This window comes from Neoarius graeffei, chromosome 25, assembly GCF_027579695.1.
Source record: "Neoarius graeffei isolate fNeoGra1 chromosome 25, fNeoGra1.pri, whole genome shotgun sequence".
In the NCBI taxonomy this organism is placed as follows: domain Eukaryota; kingdom Metazoa; phylum Chordata; class Actinopteri; order Siluriformes; family Ariidae; genus Neoarius; species Neoarius graeffei.
In genome coordinates this window covers 41400947-41421034 of record NC_083593.1, presented here as the reverse complement: position 1 = coordinate 41421034, position 20088 = coordinate 41400947, and the positions used below count along the sequence as shown (strand labels likewise).

General features: G+C 47.4%; 1 protein-coding gene across 2 annotated transcripts in view; it reads left to right on the top strand.

Moving 5' to 3' along the window:
• The window catches only part of ror2 (receptor tyrosine kinase-like orphan receptor 2), a 193379-nt gene extending 175708 nt beyond the window's left edge, over positions 1-17671 (top strand). Inside the window, exons 6-9 of one of the 2 annotated variants that reach the window (XM_060909142.1) lie at positions 9877-10191; positions 14392-14637; positions 14753-14958; positions 15283-17671. In XM_060909142.1, the coding sequence (XP_060765125.1) occupies positions 9877-10191; positions 14392-14637; positions 14753-14958; positions 15283-16710 (2195 nt within the window). In that variant the 3' untranslated portion in view covers positions 16711-17671. Of the gene's footprint in view, positions 1-9876; positions 10192-14379; positions 14638-14752; positions 14959-15282 lie in introns of both variants that reach the window. The other variant, XM_060909141.1, reaches the window with a different exon arrangement.
• Positions 17672-20088: the final 2417 nt, after the last annotated feature.

Below are 20088 nucleotides of genomic sequence, written 5' to 3'. Positions count from 1 at the left end.
TTTGGTTCTTATGGATGATAGTATGAACGGATGGCTGATTTGCTCGAGCTAGGACTTCTGTGTCAGGGATCTTGTCTTGCCATTTAATCTTTAGGATCTTATGTAGGCAGTTGAGATGAAAGTGATTGAGCTGTCGAGCATGTCTGACGTAAACCGTCCATGACTCCGAGCCATAGAGCAGAGTGGTTAAAACTACTGCCTGATACACTTTCACCTTAGTAGAAGATTTAACACCTCTACAATCCCAAACATTAGAATGAAGCCTTCCAAAGCATGCACTAGCTTTCGCAATACAACAGTTCACTTCTTGATCGATAACCGCATCACTAGAGAGTGTACTTCCTAGGTAAGTGAACTTGGAGACAGCTGCAAGTTGATTTCCTTTGAGAAATATGGATGGCTGCTGTTGAGGTTGACCAGGAGCTGGCTGATGCATTACTTCTGTCTTCTTTGTGCTTATGGTGAGACCAAAGTTGTCACAAGCAGTGGAAAATTTATCCACCGTGGTCTGCATTCCTGCTTCTGTATGATCATTTAGAGAATAGTCATCAGCAAACAAAAAGTCACGCAGTACAGTGTCCTTAACCTTGGTAATTGCCTTAAGGCACTGAATATTGAATATGCTGCCATCTGTTCTGTATCTGATCTTGATACCAGGATCATCCGCTGAGAAAGCATCTGCTAGCATTGCTGTAAACACCATGCTGAACAAAATGGGGGCTAGAACGCATCCTTGCTTAACACCATTGGTTACAGGAAATGGATTTGAGCATTCACCATCTTCAACGACTGTTGCTGTCATGCCATCATGAAATTGCCGAACCATAGCAATGAATGTATCTGGACAACCAAATTTTGACATGATCTTCCATAGGCCATCCCGGCTAACGGAATCAAACGCTTTTGTCAGATCGACAAATGTTGTGAAGAGCTGCTGGTTCTGCTCTCTGCATTTTTCTTGTAGTTGCCATGCAGCAAATATCATATCGATGGTGCCCCTTCCTTTGCGAAATCCGCACTGACTCTTGGGGTGGTAACCATGCTCTAAACGATTGTTGAGCCGATTAAGCATCACACGTGCCAGAATTTTACCAGCTATCACAAGGAGGGAGATGCCTCTGTGATTGTCGCATACCCTGCGATTTCCTTTCCTTTTGAACAAGTGGATGATTAATTCATTCTTCAACTCTTGGGGAATCTGTTTCTTTTCCCAGAAGGAGCACAGCAATGCTGTAAGTTTCTTAATAAGGGTCTTTCCCCCGCTTTATAAATTTCTACTGGGATATTATCACTGCCTGGAGCTTTTCCAGATGAAAGCTGTTCCATTGCCTTTTGGACTTCATGTTTGTTGGGTGGAAGATCTAAAGACATGTTGATTTCAACTTGTTCAAATCTGGCAATTGCTTGATCATTGATGTCAGACGGTCTGTTTAGAACTTTCTCGAAGTGTTCCGCCCATCTGTCCAATATTTCCGCCTTTTCTGTAAGGAGTTTGGTTCCATCAGCACCAAGTATAGGAGATGTACCTGATGGCTGTGGTCCATAAACAGCCTTTAGAGCATCATAGAACCCTTTCATATCATGTTTATCTGCATGGCGTTGTATCTCCTTTTCTGGTAGCCAAGAATACTGCATTTGCCTAAGCTTTGTTTGAATAGTACGACGTATGCTTGGATTGCCTGTTACAGCCTTGTACAAACGCTGTTTTTCATTTAGGAGAACCTGAATTTCTTCATCATTTTCGTCAAACCAATCTTGGTGTTTACGGGTTTTCAGTCCAAATGTCTCTAGTGAGACCTCATATACTTGTTCCGAAAATGTCTGCCAGTCCTTCTCTGCATCACCTGTTGGATTGAAATTGGCAATTTCACCAAACTTGGCAAAAGGCATTGTTATATGTCGGTAGTACGCATATTGTTATTTTGTTCAATTCGGTCGCATTTTACCAGAGTTGTGGCCCTTGATTAACAACCTTGTACTTTCACAATTTCATGAAGGTGTGCTTGCCTTCTGACATCAACACCTCTCACAATTTTTGGACGAATTTCTCGAAGCTTGGCAAAAGCCCTTGTTATATGATGGTAATACACATATTGCGATTTAATTTTGTTTGTGAAAATTTTACCAGAGTTTTGATCCTTGATTAAATAACTTGTACTTTGACAATTTCATGAGGGTGTACGTTCTTCTGAATCAACTCCTCTCACAATTTGTAGAGGAATTTCACCAAACTTGGCAAAAGGCTTTGTTATATGACCGTTATACGCATATTGAAATTTCGTTTAATTTGGACAAATTTTACCAGAGTTATGCCCTTGATTATTAACAAACTTGTACTTTGGCAATTTCATCAAAGTGTGCTTGCTTTCTGAAATCAACTTCCCTCACAATTTTTATCCCCCGCTGGCCAAAAGGTCTGAAGGGAGATTATGTCGTGGCGATGTCCGTCCGTCCGTCCGTCCTGGGAAGAGTACTCGCCTTCTGAAATCAACTCCTCTCACAATTTTTGGAGAAATTTCATGAAACTTGACAGGATTCTTTGTTATATGTCGGTAATACACATATTGCAATTTCATTCAATTCATTCACATTTTACCAGAGTTATGGTGTAGTTGCCAGTGGGGGATATTGTACTCTCGGAGCACTCTTATTTTATTTTGTTCAGTAAAATGGCCTTCATCTTGACCTTCAATTGACAAAGGTCAGCTAGCACAAATTACTGTGACTTTAGTCACAGTCTCCATCTAGTTGCTCTCTCTCCTCTCTTTATCTCGGCTCACATTCAAAGCAGTTCTTAATTTAGGTCCTTTTTGGTGACTCGCAGAATCTTAGTCACTTCTAGGCAAGTCATTTTGTCTGACGTTTTTAGATAAACATCCCAGTTGTTTCTTCCCTTGGGAATTGCTGCTATGTTAGTCTTTCACTTTACACTGTGTGTTCTTCACATATCCAGCATGTCTAACCTTAGGGCACTCTCATGCAGGGACATATGGAATGTGTTATGGGCATCAAATATGACTAGTGAAAAACCCAGCAAACACTGAGAAGGATCATGTGCTGTAACTTCAGAGCGTTTCTGAACAGCCATGCTAAAGAGATTAAACTGCATTTTTCTTTCCTTTAAGAAACCAGTGCCAGGTTTGTTTAAACAAAAGTTATTGTAAAGAGACAAGAAGGAAAGTAAATTAAAACTGTGAGTTTAATTCAAAAATCAAGTACTGATAATAAAGAAATTCTTGGCAAAAACTCTGTAAGAGAAAAGTAGGTTCTCCTAAGTGTCCTTAAAGTGCATATTCTGGACCAATTTCTTTTTTTTTTTAAGATGAAAGAATGTCCCTTTACACACTCATCCAGAAGGGTAATTTTGCACAAGGCCATCTGTCTACAGCAGAAAAAAATAAAATGACAAAACGCGTCTGGAAAAATCCCAAGGGAGTCTGGAGCCAGATTCGTGACGTCACCTGCGGAAGCGCCAGCAGGCTGCGTGAGCTTTGCACGGTTTCAGTGCACAGCCTGTGTACACCAAGCGCTCCCATTTCTCTCTCATTGTCCGGCCTTTTGGAAAATGATGAGTACTAATCCCATCATGATTGGTGTTGCTACACCCTCCTATGATAGATCTGTTAACCATTTTAATAATTACGTGATAATGTTGAAGAAATTTGCAGAAAACCACCAGGTCGTTTTCTCATAAACAAACCAGCGCTGACGTAGGATTCAGAGGGCGGCGTCCCGCAAGCGACGTCATGAAAATCAATGTTTGCCGGGAAATCCAAATGCCAAGTTTTTTCAGAGGCGGACCAATTCGATCAGTCAATGGCTTGATTTCAACGGAATTTTTCTGGTATTGCGAAAGGTAAAAATATTGCACAAAATGTGACAGATATTTGACCAAAGTTTAATATAAAATAGGAGAATTCCATTGATCTTGCTCCTGAATTTACCCGTGATATGCACTTTAACCCAGCATGAATCGGCTGCTTCTCTCTCTGGAAATCTTTCATATAATTACATTATTTGTATTTATATGTCATGAATCTAAACTGAAGATTCTGTGGTTTTAGCTCATTGGAAAATAACAGCAACAACAACAACAAAAAGGCTTTAATTAAATTATTTTCCTGTGTTACTGTACTCTCCTTCAGAGCCTGAATAACTTAAGGGAAAGTGAATCAGATTATTTTGCTTTATAAATGTTTGAGAGAGTCCTGGAAAAATCTGGAACATATTATGATTATTAATTATAGGCCAAAAGTCTAATAATAAACTATGATTAACAATTATTCCACAAAATCGAGTCGTACATGAGCAGATAAGCCATGTTTTTGAGTAGAGTTTTTATTTCGTCCTCGGTTGGTTGAGCAACACACTCTGCTATTTTGGGGGTTTTTTTCTATTAACGGTATATGAGCTGATAGCCTAGTCTATAATAATACTATAATAATAGCCAATCAGAGCACGCGATTGCTCATATCCAGTGAATGTGGATAGAATAATAAGCTATATATTCATTGTGGCAGCGGGGGCGTGGTCAAGCATCGGTCTGTGACAGGAGGGTGGAGCCGGGGAAGGTGAGTGGCAGATTCGCTACACCTGACGGTAATTAACCTGTGTTTTGTGTGTGTTTTCCCAGTAAACCGCTCCCTATTTTAAGAGGCTGAGAGAGAGCAGAGGGAGCGCGACCCGGGAGTGGAGGCTGAGAGTGTGTCTGGGTGCTGCGAGTTCTTTTAGACTGAAAAGTTTATTAATAAAATACGCTGTTACTACCTCCAAACGTTGTCCTGCCGTCCTCTGTGCTCCACCCACGCATTGTCCGCGCTACAGTGGTGCCGAAACCCGGGAAAAGGTGGAGCACCAGTGCTACAGCTCCATGGAATCCTCCCCGTTCGCGGACTTGGTCCACGCCCTCGCCACGGCTCAGCAGAGCCAGCACCAGGCACTCGTCACGCTCCGAACGGAGCAGGAGCGCCGCTTCGAAGCCCTGGTGCTGGCTCAACAGGAAGATCGAGAGGCGTTCCGGCGGCTCCTCGCGTCGGCGGGGTCCACCAGCGCCCCGGCCGCGGGCCCGTCTCCCCTCACTGTGACCAAGATGGGCCCGCAGGACGACCCCGAGGCTTTCATCACCTTGTTCGAGCAGGTCGCCGAAGCCTCGGGGTGGCCGATGGAGCAGCGCGCGGCGCGCCTCCTCCCCCTCCTGACTGGGGAGGCGCAGCTGGCCGCATTACAGCTCCCCGCCGACCGCCGGCTGGCCTACGCTGACCTTCGCCGGGCCGTCCTCCAGCGCGTGGGGCGCACGCCGGAGCAGCAGCGCCAGCGCTTCCGCGCGCTGCGGATGGAGGAAGCCGGCAGCCCGTTCGCGTTTGGCCAGCAGCTCCGGGACGCCTGCTGGCGGTGGCTGAGGGCCGAAGATCGCGACGCCGAGGGAATCATCGACCAGGTGGCGCTGGAACAGTTCGTTGCCCGCTTACCAGCCGGAACCGCGGAGTGGGTCCAGTGCCACCGCCCGGCGTCGCTGGATCAGGCCGTAGGACTGGCGGAGGATCATCTGGCGGCTGTACCGGCGGCAGGACAACGGATGACATCGTCTTCTGTCTCCTCTTCTCTCTCTCTGTCTTCCCCCCCTCTCTCTCTGTCTTCCCCCCCTCCTCCCGTGTCCCGTCCTCGCCCCATTCCCCCACCACGGAGGCGGGGGCCGGCCCCACCCCAGCCGGCCCGCCGCACCCGTGGTGCCCTCCCGTTTCTCCCTTCTGTGTCTGTCTCTCCCCCCCCTCAGGTGAGTGAGCCCCAGAACACAGTTGCAGAGGGGAGGCCCGGGCCGGTTTGCTGGCGCTGCGGGGAACCGGGCCACCTGCAGCAACAATGTGCAGCGATGGAGGTGGGGGCGGTGGTGCGGATCCCCGACGCGCCAGAGGCTGCCCTCGATCGGGCCGGAGCGTATCGCATACCGGTAAGTGTACAAGGGGCTACATATCAGGCGTTGGTGGATTCAGGCTGCAATCAGACCTCGATCCGCCAAAGCCTGGTGCAAGACGAGGCATTGGGGGGAGCACAAGGGGTGAAGGTGTTGTGTGTGCACGGGGATATTCACAGCTACCCGTTGGTGTCAGTCCACATATATTTTAGAGGGGAAAAATCTATAGTGAAGGCGGCGGTTAATCCTCGCCTTACCCACTCTTTGATCTTGGGGACCGATTGGCCGGGATTTCGGGGTTTAATGGCACGCCTAGTAAAGAGTGGGTCCTGCCGGTTGACGGGGGAGGGTCCCGGTGTCGCTTTGGCTGGAGCGGCGGTCGCAGAGCCGTCTACGTCACCTCCGCGACAGGGGGAGGAGCCGCCGGCCCCTCCTCTTTCTATTGGGGAATCCCTCGTGGATTTCCCACTGGAACAATCGCGAGACGAGACTCTGCGACACGCGTTTGACCAAGTGAGAGTAATCGATGGTCAAACGCTCCAGCCGAACGCCACCCCGTCCTTCCCCTATTTTTCCATTTTGAAGGATAGATTATATCGAGTGACGCAGGACACTCAGACGAAAGAGCGAGTCACCCAGTTATTAATTCCAAAGAGCCGCCGGGAATTGGTATTCCAGGCGGCCCACTTTAATCCCATGGCTGGACACCTCGGGCAGGATAAGACACTCGCCCGGATAATGGCCCGATTCTATTGGCCGGGGATTCGCGGCGACGTCCGTAAGTGGTGTACGGCGTGCCGCGAATGCCAGTTAGTAAATCCAGCGGCCATTCCAAAAGCGCCCTTGCGCCCCCTACCATTAATCGAGACCCCGTTCGAAAGAATTGGGATGGATCTCGTTGGGCCATTAGATCGGTCAACACGAGGGTACCGCTTTATATTAGTCCTGGTGGACTATGCAACGCGATACCCGGAAGCGGTGCCTCTTCGCAATATCTCAGCACGCAGTATTGCAGAGGCCCTCTTCCACGTCATCTCCCGGGTTGGAATCCCGAAAGAGATTCTGACTGACCAAGGCACCTCGTTTATGTCACGAACACTGAGCGAACTGTATGGGCTACTAGGTATTAAGCCGATCCGCACCAGCGTTTATCACCCACAGACGGACGGTTTAGTTGAACGGTTCAATCGCACCCTTAAGAATATTATTAAAAAATTCGTAAGTGAGGACGCACGTAACTGGGATAAGTGGCTCGAACCCTTGTTGTTTGCAGTGCGAGAGGTCCCCCAAGCCTCCACGGGGTTTTCCCCGTTTGAATTATTATACGGGCGTAAGCCGCGCGGCATCTTAGATGTACTGCGGGAAAATTGGGAGGAGGGACCTTCACAGAGCAAAAACGAAATTCAGTACGTTATGGATCTGCGCGCAAAACTCCACACGCTCACCCACCTAACTCAGGAGAATTTGCGGCAGGCCCAGGAACGGCAAGTCCGCCTGTACAACAAGGGCACGCGCCTTAGAGAGTTCACTCCGGGAGAGAAGGTACTCGTCCTGTTGCCCACATCGAGCTCCAAATTAATCGCCAAGTGGCAAGGACCCTTTGAGGTCACACGGCGAGTCGGGGACGTCGACTACGAGGTTAGGCGAACGGACAGGGAGGGGGCGCTACAGATCTACCACCTCAATCTGCTGAAACTCTGGAATGAGGAGGTCCCCGTGGCGTTGGTGTCGGTAGTTCCGGAGAAGGCGGAGCTGGGGCCGGAGGTCCCCAAAGGGTCATTGGCATCACGTACCTCTCCGGTCCCCTGTGGAGACCACCTCTCCCCGACCCAACTCGCGGAGGTCGCCCAGTTGCAGGCCGAGTTTTCGGATGTGTTCTCGCCCCTGCCCGGTCGCACTAACCTCATAGAACACCACATAGAGACGCCCCCGGGGGTGGTAGTGCGTAGCCGCCCTTATAGACTACCCGAACACAAAAAAAAGGTGGTTCGGGAAGAACTTCAGGCCATGCTCGAAATGGGCATCGTCGAGGAGTCCCACAGTGACTGGAGCAGCCCAGTGGTCTTGGTTCCCAAGGCCGACGGGTCGGTCCGGTTCTGTGTGGACTATAGAAAAGTCAACGCGGTGTCTAAATTCGACGCATACCCAATGCCTCGTATTGATGAGCTGCTCGATCGACTAGGCACGGCTCGCTTTTACTCGACACTGGATTTGACGAAGGGATATTGGCAGATCCCCTTGACTCCATTATCCCGAGAGAAAACGGCCTTTTCCACACCGTTCGGCTTACACCAGTTCGTCACACTTCCGTTTGGGCTGTTTGGGGCGCCCGCTACGTTTCAGCGGCTGATGGACCGAGTCCTCCGGCCGCACGCCACCTATGCGGCCGCGTACCTAGACGACATCATCATTTATAGCAATGACTGGCAGCGGCACCTGCAACACCTGAGGGCCGTCCTTAGGTCGCTGAGGCGGGCGGGACTCACTGCCAACCCGAAGAAGTGTGCGATTGGGCGGGTGGAAGTACGGTATCTGGGCTTCCACTTGGGCAACGGGCAGGTGCGTCCCCAAATTAATAAGACTGCAGCGATTGCGGCCTGCCCGAGGCCCAAGACCAAAAAGGGGGTGAGACAGTTCCTGGGGCTGGCTGGCTACTATCGTAGGTTTATACCTAATTATTCGGACGTCACCAGCCCGCTGACTGACCTCACTAAAAAGGGGGCACCAGATCCGGTCCAGTGGACGGAGCAGTGCCAGCGGGCTTTCTCTGAGGTAAAGGCTGCACTGTGTGGGGGGCCACTCTTACACTCCCCTGACTTCTCTCTCCCTTTTTTGTTGCAGACGGATGCGTCGGACAGAGGGCTGGGGGCCGTTTTGTCCCAGCAGGTGGAGGGGGAGGACCGCCCAGTCCTATACATCAGCCGCAAGCTGTCAGTGCGTGAGGGGCGCTACAGCACCATTGAGAAGGAGTGCCTGGCGATCAAGTGGGCGGTCCTCGCCCTCCGTTACTACCTGCTGGGGCGCTCTTTCACCCTCTGTTCGGACCACGCGCCCCTCCAGTGGCTCCACCGCATGAAGGATGCCAACGCGCGGATCACCCGTTGGTATCTGGCACTCCAACCCTTCAACTTCAAGGTGGTCCACAGGCCGGGGGCGCAGATGGTCGTGGCGGACTTCCTCTCCCGTCAAGGGGGGGGGGGAGTCGGCTGCGGGCCGGACGGGCGCCCGGCCTGAGTCGGGCGGTGGGGGTATGTGGCAGCGGGGGCGTGGTCAAGCATCGGTCTGTGACAGGAGGGTGGAGCCGGGGAAGGTGAGTGGCAGATTCGCTACACCTGACGGTAATTAACCTGTGTTTTGTGTGTGTTTTCCCAGTAAACCGCTCCCTATTTTAAGAGGCTGAGAGAGAGCAGAGGGAGCGCGACCCGGGAGTGGAGGCTGAGAGTGTGTCTGGGTGCTGCGAGTTCTTTTAGACTGAAAAGTTTATTAATAAAATACGCTGTTACTACCTCCAAACGTTGTCCTGCCGTCCTCTGTGCTCCACCCACGCATTGTCCGCGCTACATTCATCTTTAAATTTTTTTTTAGATTTTCCCTATTATCAATATAAAGTATTGTATCCTTTTTTTTAAATCAATAAACAGTGTAGTCCTGCCAGCTATTTTATTTTTTTTAAGTGTTTTCATTTAAATAATTTATATGATCAGAACGTGTCGATTTTATGATTTTTTTTTGTTTTTGCAAATCTGGTTTATGACAAGTTTCGGTATGAGTTTCAGTATCGATTCAGAAAAGCTTGTAAACTCAAGCAGTGGTGTGAAATGCCTGGCTGCGAGAAACTCTTATAGAGCTCTCAAGTGTTTTGTGCCTGCTAAACCTGACCTCACACGTAAAACCACCCAGTACTGTCAGATATGCTGTACCGGTGTCTTTGCCTCACCTCTCTCATCCCTTCTCCTCACTCCTAGCTGCATTTACCATGATTGGCACCTCCACCCAGCTCTCGGATCAGTGTTCGCAATTTGCCATCCCCTCGTTTTGCTACTACGTCTTCCCTCTGTGCGAGGACAGCACGAGGGGCCCTCGGCAGCGCCAGCTCTGCAGGGACGAGTGTGAGGCACTTGAGAATGACCTGTGCCATGCCGAGTACACCATCGCCCGCTCTAACCCACTCATCCTCATGCAACTGGAGTTGCCCAACTGCCAGCTGCTCCCTCACCCAGGCTCGCCAGATGCTGCCAGCTGCATGCGCATCGGCGTGCCCCCCAACCGTTTGGAGACATGTAGGTGGACCTGCCGTAATTCATTGGTGCTGTCTTTAAGCCCGCTGTTGACACACAGCTCTTTGTAGTGCATACCATAATTAAATGGCTGTGCAATGAAACAAATATTTCTAAAGCAGTCCTAGGACACTCAGAGCCAGTTTGCATTTTTGTTCTGTTTCACATTTCAGTATACCTAAGATATGTATAACTCAAGTTACCTGGATTACTTGGGTTGGGTGTAGAAGCAGAAGAAATATGTGGACTGTCCAGGAATTTCCAGCAGTAAATCTCTGCAAATGAGATTTATATTTAGAACACAGCATATAGTATGACTTACCACATTGTTTGAGCTTTGATAAACCCTTAGATAAACATGACATGTTATTTAACAATTATTCACTGAAGGCGAAGTGAACATCAGTGATTGTTATACATAAGGGGCACTTTTTCCATGGAATAAAAACATGTATATTCTATTCCCTTCTAGTAGGTTTATTAATGGCATGCAATATCATATCGCTTATCCTCCATGTATTACGCCACTCTCCCCAATGGAGCACGAGCGTGCAATATTGTTATAATATTGCATGTTGTTAAGACAACACAACGTCACACGTCAGAACTCATGCGAAGATCCAGTGACAAAACTTTTCTGCTGTGCATGCGCACAATCATTTCTTTGTCAGCTGGGTAAGAGAGAAGAAAAGGCTAATCCAGTGCTAGATTTAAGCATTAAATAAATAAACTGGAAACTGAATAAAACACCCGAAAGGCTACCAAAACTTTATTATATATTCTTCATGCATATTTACGAGAGAAAAACATACCAACGGACATTGAAAAACTGGAAGAGAGACACATCGGAGATGTAAAACTTCCATACTAGCAAGTGCCTGTTTGTAAACAAACATGGCTGCGAGGTTTGCTTCGTTAAAAGTGGAAGATTTTGAGAGAATTTTGGCTGCCAGGTCATTCCGTTGTGTGTACTTGTCGATGTTGATTTTAAAAGTTACTAAGTAAATTACACAGGGAAAATAATAATGATATTTGGCTTGACTGCGCTAGCATTAGCCTGCACTAGTATTGGCCTGCGCTAACACTACGCCAGCTAGAAGGCAACTGGACTGCTGCGCTAACAGCAGCAAGTCACGAGTAAGCTCGTGTTGGCCTTCAAGAATGCTGATATGAAGAGTGTGTATGCATAATAATAATAATAATAATAATATTGGCTAGCTTTTTTTCATGGTCTATCAGATATATTCCATTCAGCTAGCATGATGTTGAACAAGTCGAAGACGAGTTCAGTATCATGCTTGCTGAATGGAATATATCTGATAGACCACAAAAAAAAGCCATTATTATTCTTATTCTTATTACACATACACATTCAATGGAACAATTATAGATTTTACAAAAAGTTAAGAACAGGGGGGTAACTTACCAATATTGAATGCTGATTCTGATCAAGGGCGGCACGGTGGTGTAGTGGTTAGCGCTGTCGCCTCACAGAAAGAAGGTCCGGGTTCGAGCCCCGTGGCCGGCGAGGGCCTTTCTGTGCGGAGTTTGCATGTTCTCCCCGTGTCCGCGTGGGTTTCCTCCGGGTGCTCCGGTTTCCCCCACAGTCCAAAGACATGTAGGTTAGGTTAACTGGTGACTCTAAATTGACCGTGAGTGTGAATGGTTGTCTGTGTCTATGTGTCAGCCCTGTGATGACCTGGCGACTTGTCCAGGGTGTACCCCGCCTTTCGCCCGTAGTCAGCTGGGATAGGCTCCAGCTTGCCTGCAACCCTGTAGAACAGGATAAAGCGGCTAGAGATAATGAGATGAGATGAGATTCTGATCAAATGTAATTCAATGTTCTGTCAATCCAATGTACAAAGTCAAAGTTCTAACAATAAAAATGGTACAAGTCCAAAAAACCTGAACAACAACCCAACTTATATACAAGCTATATCCAGGTTGACAGTTCAAGTTCAAAGTTACTTTTGGTGGTAGTTAATTGTTACATTGCAGCTGTTCAAAACAAAAGGGCTTTGCTGAGTGAAGTCCACGAGTGAAGTCCTCTTGTAAAAGTCTCCGTCACTTTTCCTCACCTCCAAGTAGAACTTTGACAATATTTCCTCTTTTGCTCTCTTTTCCAGTTTTTCAATGTCCGTTGGTATGTTTTTCTCTTGTAAATATGCGTAAAGAGGCGCCATGGGGGTGTAGTGGTTAGCGCTGTCGCCTCACAGCAAGACGGTCCGGGTTCGAGCCCCGTGGCCGGCGAGGGCCTTTCTGTGCAGAGTTTGCATGTTCTCCCCGTGTCTGCATGGGTTTCCTCCGGGTGCTCCGGTTTCCCCCACAGTCCAAAGACATGCGGGTTAGGTTAACTGGTGACTCTAAATTGACCGTAGGTGTGAGTGTGAATGGTTGTCTGTGTCTATGTGTCAGCCCTGTGATGACCTGGCGACTTGTCCAGGGTGTACCCCGCCTTTTGCCCGTAGTCAGCTGGGATAGGCTCCAGCTTGCCTGCGACCCTGTAGAACAGGATAAAGCGGCTAGAGATAATGAGATGAGAAATATGCATGAAGAATATCCAGTGAAGGTTTGGTAGCCTTTCAGGTGTTCAGCACATCTTTCTCTTCCAAAATCCTCTCCAAATCTTCCGCTTTTAATGAAGCAAACCTCGCGGCCATGTTTGTGTACAAACTGTCAGTCACTCACTAGCGTGGAAGTTTTACATCTCTGACATGTCTCTTTTCCAGTTTTTCGATGTCCATTGGTATGTTTTTCTCTTGCAAATACGCATGAAGAATATATAATGAAGTTTTGGTAGCCTTTCAGGTGTTCAGCACGCCTTTTGTTTCAGTTTTCAGTTTATTTACTTAGTGCTTAAACCTAGCACTGGATTAGCCTCGTCTTCTCTCTTTCCCGGCCGACAAAAAAATGATTGTGCGCATGCGCAGGAGAAAAGTTTTGTCATTGGATCTTCACCTGAGCTCCGATGTATGACATCGTGTTGTCTTGACAGTGTGCAATATTATAACATTTCACACTCATTCTCCATTGGGGAGAGTGGCGTAATACATGGAGAATAAGCGATATGATAACAATATTGCCTGCCTTCAATAAACCCACTAGAAGGGAATAGATTAGATTAGATTAGATTAGATTAGATTAGATTAGATTAGATTAGATTAGATTAGATAAAACTTTATTGATCCCCTTGGGAGGGTTCCCTCAGGGAAATTAAGGTTCCAGCAGCATCATTACAGATAAACAGAGAAAAGAAATAGAGAAAACTTCTAGATAAATTAAGTATTTACATATACAAATATAAAAGAATAAGATATGGGGAAGGGGGGAGGGGGAAAGGGGGAGAAGTGGGGTTAGGGTAAGTGTGTGTGTGGGGGAGCAGGAAAGATATTGCACTTTATATTGCACATTATATTGCGCATTGTCCGGTATTGCTTATTGTCAGGCTAGGCTACTGCTCCTTCCCATCCTCTGTCCTCCTGTTCCCCCTCCTCCCCCCCAGAGAGGAGTTGTACAGTCTGATGGCATGAGGGACAAAGGAGTTGTCTCAGGAGCTGTTTTTATTCCATGGAAAAAGTGGCCTGTATTTATAATAATCACTGATATTCACTGAGCCCGAGGCGAATAATTGTTTTAGCATAAATACGCAGGTGATTATTGAAAAATATATATATATTTCAAACTTCAGAAACAGCATGCAAATGTAATAAAGGCGCAGCACAGGATTGTTACTTATCCATGCCGTGTCACATAAAATATTTTGTTTTGAAATTGATGAAATAAATCATAATTCCACCTTACCTTTGAATAGTTTTAGACCAAACTTCATAGCATCTTTAGTGCTTTTAGGAACAGCATTTTCTTTCATAATTTGTAATTCTTCCTCACTTACGGTGATGAAGCGATTGGCCGCCATTTTCCCAAGTCACTCGAAGTGATTATTGAGAAATAGTCTGAATCGCTCAACCAATCAGCGCGCGTGATTTTCTATAAGCACCTGTGTATTTATACTAAAAGCTAGTAGATGATGAATGTAATGAGTATTATAATGAATATGATGGATGGATGAATCAAGAGAGCCCTCTAGTGGTCCTTGGATTGGGGTGTCTTGGGGTATCTTGGTTTATTTGTTTTGCTTTGTTTGTTCATGTTTGTTCATTTCTGCTCCCTAATTTTAAATCCTTGTGAAAGATTCTCCCCCAGATCATAGCTGTTACAATGAGAGTGGTGCCAATTACAGAGGCACTGTCAGTATAACAAAATCTGGCCACCAGTGTCAGCCCTGGACTACCCAATACCCCCACAGCCATCATCTGACCCCGACAGAATACCCAGAGCTCAGAGGGGGGCACAACTTCTGCAGAAACCCGGGAGGACACCTGGAGGCTCCGTGGTGTTTCACTCTCGATCCCCGTGTGAGGGTCGATCTATGTGATGTCCGTCAATGCAGTAAGTAGAACCTCCAGTCATGATTAATAAACAATAAAACAGTTCTACATATTAAAGACTTCTGTACAGCCTATTTACTCAGTGTTAATTGATGTGTCATTGTTTTGAACTCCAGAGCCCCCTGAAAAGATGAAAAAGGAGATACTGTACATCCTCATCCCCAGTATCGCGATCCCATTGGTCATTGCCTGCTTGTTCTTCCTGGTGTGCATGTGCCGTAACAAGCAGAAGGAGTCAGTCGACACGCCCCCTCGTCGGCAACTTGCTGCCTCTCCCAGCCAAGACATGGAGATGCCACTCCTCAACCAGCACAAGCATCAGGTATTATTCTCACTAGTCCAATAGTTACACCCTTAAGCTAGGCATCATTTTGTTATTCTGAAACTGAACATACTCTAAATTGGGTCAACATAATATAACTAGACGCGATACTCTAGTACTCTGCAGTGTCGTGATAATCAGTCGTATTCTGTAATGGGCTTGACAAGCAACTCGTTGTCATACAGTAGTGTTCTCCACTCAGAACGTCTTTCAGGACTAAACAAGTGTGTTGCTAACATGAAGAACTTCACTTCCATTTCATTTTATTCTACCAAAGTTGCATACTTTAATAATATGTAAGTCTGTATGACCTTTTCCTGTCAGGCAAAACTCCGAGAAATCAACCTATCAGCTGTACGCTTCATGGAAGAGCTTGGAGAGGACCGCTTTGGAAAGGTCTACAAAGGTCACCTCTATGGCACAGTCCCAGGAGAGCAGACCCAGGTGGTGGCCATTAAAACAGTCAAAGACAAGGATGAGGGAACACTGCAAGAAGAGTTCCGTCATGAGGCTACGCTCCGTTCCCGACTCCAGCACCCAAACATTGTGTGCCTCCTGGGTGTGGTGATCAAAGAGCAGCCCATGAGCATGATTTTCAGCTACTCAGGCCACGGTGACCTTCATGAGTTCCTGGTTATGCGCTCACCCCACTCCGATGTAGGCAGCTCTGATGATGACAAAACAGTCAAGTCAGCTCTTGAGCAGGCTGACTTCCTACACATTGTCACTCAAGTGGCAGCTGGGATGGAGTACCTGTCCAGTCATCATGTTGTCCACAAAGATCTGGCTGCTCGAAACATCCTGGTTTGTGACAAACTGAACGTAAAGATTCTTGACCTCGGTCTGTTCCGTGAGGTCTACTCTGCTGACTACTACAAACTGATGGGCAACAGTCCCTTTCCTATCCGTTGGATGTCCCCAGAGGCCATAATGTACGGCAAGTTCTCCACTGACTCGGATATCTGGTCCTATGGTGTGGTGTTGTGGGAGATCTTCAGCTATGGCCTGCAGCCCTATTGTGGCTACTCCAACCAAGATGTAATTGAGATGGTACGTAACAGACAAGTCCTGTCCTGCCCTGATGACTGCCCTTCCTGGATCTACACTCTCATGCTGGAGTGCTGGAATGAATTCCCAGCACGCCGGCCACGGTTCAAGGACATCCATGCACGCTTGCGCACATGGGAAAGCTTGTCCAACTACAATAGCTCAGCGCAAACCTCTGGGGCGAGCAACACCACCCAGACCAGCTCTCTGAGCACAAGCCCTGTCAGCAATATCAGTGCTGCCCGCTTCGTCACCCCCAAGAAGACCTCCCCTTTCCCACAGCCCCAGTTTATGCCTATGAAGGGCCAGATGAGGCCTATGGTACCACCCCAGCTTTACATCCCCGTCAACGGTTACCAGCCTGTGCCTGCTTATCCATACCTCCAGAACTTCTACCCCATGCAGATCCCTATGCAGATGCCCTCACAGCAGATGCACCCACAGATGGTACCTAAGGCAGGATCACACCACAGTGGCAGTGGCTCTACCAGCACAGGTTACGTCACCACAGCACCATCCAATGCATCCGGCACAGAGAAGACCGGCCTGCTGAGTGAGGACGCGAAGGCAGCTGAGGACAACATAGCTGATGGAGCTTCCCAGAATGGCCTGCACAATGAAGACACATCTGTCCCTGAAACAGAGCTTCTAGGGGACAATGACAGCCCACAGATTGATGACAATGAGATGCATTCAGAGGCATAGGCAGCCTTTTGGGACCCAATATCAGCGAGAGCTGTTCTCTGAAGTGTGACTTTGTAGCTTCTGCCAGCTTAACCACACAGTGAAGGGAAATCATTGCTTGAGACAAAAACTGAATGTTATTTATGGGTTACATGGCAGTCCCTAAAACAACTTTTCTACTTTGGGAGGCTATACCTCTAGGTCTGTTGACGGCTGTACCCTTATGCTGCTTTTCAGCTGCAATGAAGAATCTAACTGCTCACCTTTTGACATTAGGTGGGTTGTTGATGTGACACACTGACAGTGTTCTTTTCTTTTCTTTTTTTTTTAAATCAAATTTGTTGCAAAGCCATTCAGAAGAATTTGAGTTCTTACTGTTGCTGTGCAACATGGACCATTGTATCTTTTTATGTGGATTTCTGTAGTTGCCATCAATTCATCTGATTAGCATTCTGAGTTTTTTCCACTTCAAACCATTATATAGGAATGGTTAGGCAATCTAAGGTGCCTTATGTGTATCTCATTCGTAGACATAATGAGAATGAGACTTACCATGTTTACGACGTTAAAGCTTACTTTTTTTTATGTCCCACTGAAACCAAATGTGGCCACAGGGTTAATATAACAAAGCACGTATTTTAACTGACAGATTCAAAACTATGCAACACATTCAGTGCTAAACTGCCTTACATATTATCAGCGCCAAAATCTTTGTGTGATTTTTTTTTTAAAAATACTTGTTTTTAAGGTTGAAACTCTGTTGTAAAGATTTGTAATTTATAGCATTGATTCTCTTAAAGAAAATGATTTTAATTTTTTCTTGTCTCTCTTTCAGATAATTGTGTTTAGCCAGTGATATTACGTAAATTTAGTTTAAAACCAGATATTTGCTTTTTTTTTTTACCAAACTGTTATAACAGAAATTAATCATATATTCTGTATGTGCAGGAAGAGGGAGTGTCAAATAAAATGATAGGTGAAATATTGGATTATATTGTGTTTTTTTTTAATCTCTACAATCTCTCTTTGAAGCATTTTAATGAAGTTAATGCAAATGACCTTTAATTGATTGAACACTGAATGAATTTGATACACTACCCTCAGATGTGGGTGGCATGATGGTTATACACTGTCGCCTCACAGCAAGAAGGTTCTGGGTTCAAGCCCAGGGGCCAACGGGGGCCTTTCTGTGTGGAGTTTGCATGTTCTCCCCGTGTCTGCGTGGGTTTCCCCTACAGTCCAAAGACATGCAGGTTAGGTTAATTGGTGGCTCTAAATTGACCATAGGTGTGAATGTGAGTGTGAATGGTTGTCTCTATGTATCAGATCATCCTGTGATGATTTGGCAACTTGTCCAGGGTGTACCCCGCCTGTCAGCCATAGTCAACTGGGATAGGCTCCAGCTTGCTCACGATCCTGCACAGGATAAGTGGTTACGGATAATGGATAGGGGCGGCACGGTGATGTAGTGGTTAGCACTGTCTCCTCACAGCAAGAAGGTCCTGGGTTCGAGCCCCGTGGCCGGCGAGGACCTTTCTGTGCGGAGTTTGCATGTTCTCCCCATGTCTGCATGGGTTTCTTCCGGGTGCTCCGGTTTCCCCCACAGTCCAAAGACATGCAGTTAGGTTAACTGGTGACTCTAAATTGACCGTAGGTGTGAATGTGAGTGTGAATGGTCGTCTGTGTCTATGTGTCAGCCCTGCGATGACCTGGCGACTTGTCCAGGGTATACCCCGCCTCTCGCCCATAGTCAGCTGGGATAGGCTCCAGCTTGCCTGCGACCCTGTAGGACAGGATAAGCGGCTACAGATAATGGATGGATCCTCCGATGTCCAGAGTCTAAATAACTGGAGTGATGTGTCATTGTGTTTTAATTATAATTGTCCATACAAGAATAAAAGAGGCACATGATGAGAACTCCTTAAGGAGTGCCAGAGAGCTTCACATAACCTGTCTGATAAGTTTATCCATCCCTACATTATCTGTAGCCTATCCCAACTCAACTGACTATGGGCGAGAGGCGGGGTACACCCTGGACAAGTCACCAGGTCATCGCAGGGCTGACATATAGAGACAAATGACCATTCGCACTCACAGCCACCAATTAACCTAACCTGCATGTCTGTAGGGGAAACCGGAGAGAGCATGCAAACTCCACACCACTGGGCTCGAACCCAGGAGAGACTACAGTGACCCCCTGATAAGTTTATAAATGTCCCTGTTCACACCCTTTATTCGTCACATGCACAGTGAAATTCATCCTCTGCATTTAATCCAGCTGAAGCAGTGAACACACACACACCCAGAGCAGTGGGCACCTCAGCCGTCACCCTAACCTGCATGTCTTTGGACTGTGGGGGAAACTGGAGCACCCAGAGGAAACCCACGCAGACACGGGGAGAACATACAAACTCCGCACAGAAAGGCCCTCGCCGGCCACTGGGTTCGAACCCGGAACCTTCTTGCTGTGAGGCGACCACCACCGTGCCACCTACCACCCAGCTAAATGCACAGTTCCAGGTATAAACTAGAAGAAAGGAGTTAATGAGCTCTGAAGGTAAATGTGAAGCTTGCACAGTGGGCGTTTTTGTACTCAGAAAAGAGGTGTGACTAACCTAGGCTTCATTGTTCTATAGGCTTATGGGTTGTTGTTCTTCCCCCCTGGAACTTTGGTTTAAAATCTTCGCACCTTGTGCATCAGATGAAGTGAATTTGTGCAAGGTGCCACGATGTCGTCCAGCGCGTGCTGTTCTCCACCAAACACTTATGAGTGCCATTGGAACTGCGATCACGGATTTAAATGCGATTTAACGGTAAAGGCAAACGTCCCAAGACGTCGGAAAAGAGAGTTTACGCCGGACGAGCTGAAAGATGACAACTACTGGATGAAGCGCAGTCGCAACAACGAGGCGGCCAAGAGGTCGCGGGAGCGCCGGCGCATGGAAGAGCGGCTCCTGGAAGAACGCGCGCTCCAACTCCTGCGGGAAAACGAGAAACTCAAAGCGACGCTGTCGGCTATTAATTATCACGGGACTGGCAACCAAACCTCTTCCTACGATGCTTCTTTCATAGATCCTGCCCCAGAGCTGTCCCGAGACTCTTACTTGCGCGCTCTGGTGAGCTTCCCAGGAGCAAACCGTGCGCCTCATTACGCTCGGTGTGACTTCAGTTCTGCCTACGACTCGGTGCATTTTCCGAGAATGCAAAGCTTCTCTGCATCATCATCATCATCATCATCATCATCTGCTGCTTCCTTCCCTGCTGTCGACAACGCGCGCCAGAGAGATGGATACCTGCGCATCCATGCGCCCAGTGATCCACCAAGCGCGTGCAGGAACATCCCCTATGCACTTACTCCGAGAGCATGGAGTCGGAGTCGGGGTCAAGGTCATGCGCATC